General features: G+C 36.5%; 1 protein-coding gene across 1 annotated transcript; it reads right to left on the reverse strand.

Moving 5' to 3' along the window:
- Nucleotides 1–456: 456 nt before the first annotated feature.
- Nucleotides 457–3,029, reverse strand: LOC111381079 (laccase-2-like). Its single transcript, XM_023004797.1, has 6 exons — nt 2,899–3,029; nt 2,662–2,813; nt 2,316–2,560; nt 2,094–2,222; nt 1,040–2,005; nt 457–789 (listed from the first exon to the last, which is right to left on the reverse strand). The coding sequence occupies exons 1-6, from the start codon at nt 3,019–3,021 to the stop codon at nt 659–661; spliced, it is 1,746 nt and encodes a 581-aa protein (XP_022860565.1). The 5' UTR covers nt 3,022–3,029; the 3' UTR covers nt 457–658.
- Between the last annotated feature and the right edge of the window lie 1,287 nt (nt 3,030–4,316).

Raw genomic sequence — 4,316 nt, forward strand, 5'->3', positions numbered from 1 at the left:
TTAGCGGGTCTCCAATGTTTTGTTCTATAACAAAACATCCACGTGTTCATCTAAGTGTCACCACACTTTAGCTCGTGAGATCAGCTACTTACTTCACAAATAAGAAATGACACACGTGATGGTCTAACTGTATTAACGATATCCGTATCTCGTTATTACTTACGACCATGGTTTATTCAAGATCCAATTATATGTAATTTGTATCTCACAATCACAACTCCTTGTGATCAACAGATTACCTAAAAATTGGATCTTCGGATTCTATTATTTAATATTATTTATTACAAAATTAATTTAAATAAATAATAGATCTTTCCAAAATCAAATGCATTAAATATATTAAAAGCGTTTACAATCTAAATCGATTGGATCTAGGGCATAACACTTACACAAGTATTACTACTACTTGAGAAAACTAGTCCGCGTTGAAATAATTCGAGTAAGAAGATAAAAGTGTATATGAAAGAATTATAAATTCACTTATTTGATTAGGACATGAGATACATCAATAAATCAAAGTGCAATTACAAAATCTCCTTCACCAACTTTATTTCGCTTTTCGTGATGAAGAAAGACAGCAGGAAATGCAAAACTCAGATACAAAAGACTCACTCTATAAATTATTCAAACAATGATCTCATAAAGCAAAGAATTAGCTTCAACATTTGGGTAGATCTGACGGTGGAGGCGGCAGTTTTTGGTTAGGCAGCTTCCCATCCAAAACTACCCATGCCATCTTCAAACCCCAGCTGAGATGGACTTCGAAATGACAGTGCATGAACCAGACACCTTCAAGGCATTACCATGATCACATTATGAGTTCATCTTTCATCTTTTTAATGTTTTCAGTCAAATATTTTGATACAGATACGGCAAATTGTTAAGACGAATTCATGGAGAGTATTAGTTCGTGTTTCTTACTGCGTACTAAACATGCCACACAGTTTTGTTGTTTTTGGCACACAAGTAAGCTTAAAAACTTCATGATAAAGTTATATAACAAGTTCATTAAAGTTTCTTAAGTATAAGTGAAACCAACCTGGATTATCAGTGCGGAAACGGATGGCTACCCATCCGCCAGAAGGCACGCCTAAAGTATTTCTTTCAACCGGATCGACAAGGTTGTAATTCAGAGGGTCCTTCTGAGGATTAAAGTTCCCAAAACCTTGGCCAACGACGAAAAAGTTGAAGCCGTGAAGATGAAGAGGGTGGCTTTCAGCACCAAGAATGCTGGTGTCCTGCAACACAAGTTCCACGGTGGTATTGAAAGGAAGCACAACCACTTTGGTTCCATTGGCCACCTTTGTATTGTTAGGTGGGGTGCCTGTGTAATTGAATGGAGTAATAGGAAAGCTTGGGAAATCAGTGGTATACACACCATTTGATTTCCCAAAGAAGTGGGCTTGAAGAAGTGATATTGTAGGCAATGTGAAAGAGATATTGTTAACAGAAGCTTCAAATTTTGTGCCATTAGGCCCTTGGCAAGTTTGGTTTTTGGGACATGAACTGCTTCCGAGTCCTACGGTAAAGAAGAAATGCTTGTCAATGGATTGGGGCACGTTGGCTGGAAATTGGGCAGTCGCCAAACTGCGAAACTTACTACTGAAATTTGCAACGAAGGAAGTTCCATTGATTGGTGGAAGAGTAGGGATTTGGAGGCCTCTGATAGAAATTTTTGAGTAGTTTTTAGCTGAGATTTTTTCGTATTCAAGGATTCCAGCAACAGTGGAATTATCAAATGTGCCTTGACCAGTGAAGTATGGCCTGGCTGCCATCAAGAAGGTGGTGTTTGAGGGATTAAGCTTGGTCTTTAGAAGAACATTGGTGGTTTGTCCTGGCGTTATCAGGAGAATATCAGTTTCAAATGGCTTTACGTAAACTGCATCTGCCTCAACAACGGTGAATGTGTGGTTGGCGATACTGAAAAACAGATCGTCATTGAGTGCAGCATTGATTATACGAAGCATATATGTCTTTCCAGGTTCCACCTTCAACTTGAATGTTCCTGCAATGTATCAAATCAGAAACTTCCATCAAATGGTAAGACTTTAGTCAGTTGATCAAACGACGAAAGAGGAGAAAAAAGCACGTACGGTTGGCAGAACAATTATACAATGGACCGGGGAATCCATTAATGGTGTATGCATCAGAAACATTTGGTCCAGCTCCTGTTTGAAGTGCCTGATTGATAACAGCCTCTGTATCAGTATTCCACCATTCTCCTGTCACATTTTCATGTATATCTATTCAATGTTAGTATAAAATTTTGGTCTAATTCTATCGATTTATACTCTTTTGACAGTTTGACACTTAACCAAAGATGATTGGGACTTCCTTGAAGGGTTTGGCAAAAGGGTACGACATATTTTTCTTCGGGAGAATGATGAGCGGTCCATAGAGAGTGGCTCGTAACCACGTAATGTGAGCATGCCAAAATAGAGTTCCTCTCTGCCCGATAATGGTGAAGTTGTAAACATAGCTCTGGCCACTTTGGACAGGGCACTGGGTTATATATGCCGGTCCATCTGCCCAACCGCTAAAGAGTTGCCGAATACCATGCCTGATAACGTTTTATACGTGGTATTAGACAGATCACATTGACTACTACAATAATCAATAGTTTATTTTCGCCTTTTAGTTGAATATTTTGCATTGACTTACCAATGAATGCTGATATTGTTGGAGACATGATTAACCACCTTGACTAGAACACGATCGCCCTCCCTTGCAATAATGAGAGGCCCCGGGAACTTGCCATTGACAGTAAGTATGCGTTTACTGTGACATAATCTGGTCACATTATGCAGTCGTATCTGCACAGACATTACAACACAATCTATCTCATAAACTATAAATGAGCACACGCCACTACTAATCAGAAATGCGTGCAATACGTACATCGAAATTGTAGTGTCTAGTCGTGCCAGTTTGCTGTGCGGTTGTCAAGTCGAAAGAAATAGCGATGCCGATGAAGAGCAAAGAAGCCAAAATTTCTGGATATGGAAGAAGAGAAGAGCCCATTTTGATGTTTCTTTCTTTTTTTAAAAAAAAAAATTGGCAAGGAAAGATTTTCTTTGTATACCGATCTACGAAAATACAATGAATATATAGACCCGTAGTAGTTGAGATTTTGCAGCATTGAAAAGAAAATTATATCGAAAGAAATCATCAGTAAATGGAGATACTATACCTACTGTTAATTAAAAAAATAATAATAATATGATCATGACATTCACCCTACCGTTGTCAAACCTTATCTCCTTTCTCAAAATTTCATTTGTCTCATTTCCAAATTATTTACTTCAATTAATTTTCGAGATTGGATCTATAGTAAACATTCTTTGTAGTTAGAATGATACAATGGTTAGTTGATAGAGCCAAGTCTTCGATACCACCAGAAACTTCACTTTAGCGACAAAAAAAATGGTTTTGAAAATTTTCTTGGACGACCCTTTTACGACCAAACACCCAAGAATGACTTCTCATTAAAAAGTGATTTTCTTTTTGCAAATTCAACCATTAATCTTGTTGAATAAGACACTGATATCAGCAATTACTACATATTTTTCTCTTAATTAAACACCCAAGAATGACTTCATAACCATATATGTTAACGATTATCATGAAGCCATTGAAATTCCAAAATATGAAGTAAAAACCGAAGTTTAGGAGATTGAAATCAGTGTAATAAGGTTTTACGTATATATTAATTAAAGTGAGATTTGTTAAGAGAACTAATCAGAGTATACAGTCTAAGTTTGTAGTTGTACCAACTGCAGACCTTGTAGGGTACTCCGGCAGTTGCACTTATTTTATCAAAGTCATTTTTATCTTCTGTATTTTCATGGTCTGAACTCACTTTTGCACAGCTAAGCGATTTGTTGAGTACTCTAAGCTAAGCGATTTGTTGAGTACTCTAAGCAAAGACGAATGATGTACACTTACCTAAGCAAGAGAAAAATAATGGACAACTGAGTTTGAAAATAACTGCATATTTGTTACGAGATATTAGACTATATTCTACAATACAATCGACAAGATTTTACGTTCTTTTCTTAAAATTATTAGTGTTGTTTAATCATGCACACTAACGAAGAAACATGCCAATACAGCAAGTTTTGGTTGTTCTTGTCATATTTTACAAAAATTTTCCCTTAATTTCATAATGGTTCATGTTCACCTCCGAATCCAATGAAACCCAGCTTCAACACATCTCGTTTCATCCATACATTTATGATAAGTGTAATTTCTACACTTATTTGGGATCCTAAATGAAGATATTTTGTTATTCTTTGAACAAATTAGTACCTAATTTA

This window comes from Olea europaea, unplaced genomic scaffold (genome assembly GCF_002742605.1).
Source record: "Olea europaea var. sylvestris unplaced genomic scaffold, O_europaea_v1 scaffold2249, whole genome shotgun sequence".
NCBI classification, from domain to species: domain Eukaryota; kingdom Viridiplantae; phylum Streptophyta; class Magnoliopsida; order Lamiales; family Oleaceae; genus Olea; species Olea europaea.

Excerpts from the sequence above, each read along its gene's own strand:
- LOC111381079 (XM_023004797.1), bottom strand. The coding sequence starts at position 3,021 with ATGGGCTCTTCTCTTCTTCCATATCCAGAAATTTTGGCTTCTTTGCTC. Across the intron at positions 2,814-2,898 it reads CTAGACACTACAATTTCGAT|ATACGACTGCATAATGTGAC; the intron begins GTACGTATTGCA and ends ATGTCTGTGCAG. Across the intron at positions 2,006-2,093 it reads GTATAATTGTTCTGCCAACC|GAACATTCAAGTTGAAGGTG; the intron begins GTACGTGCTTTT and ends GATACATTGCAG.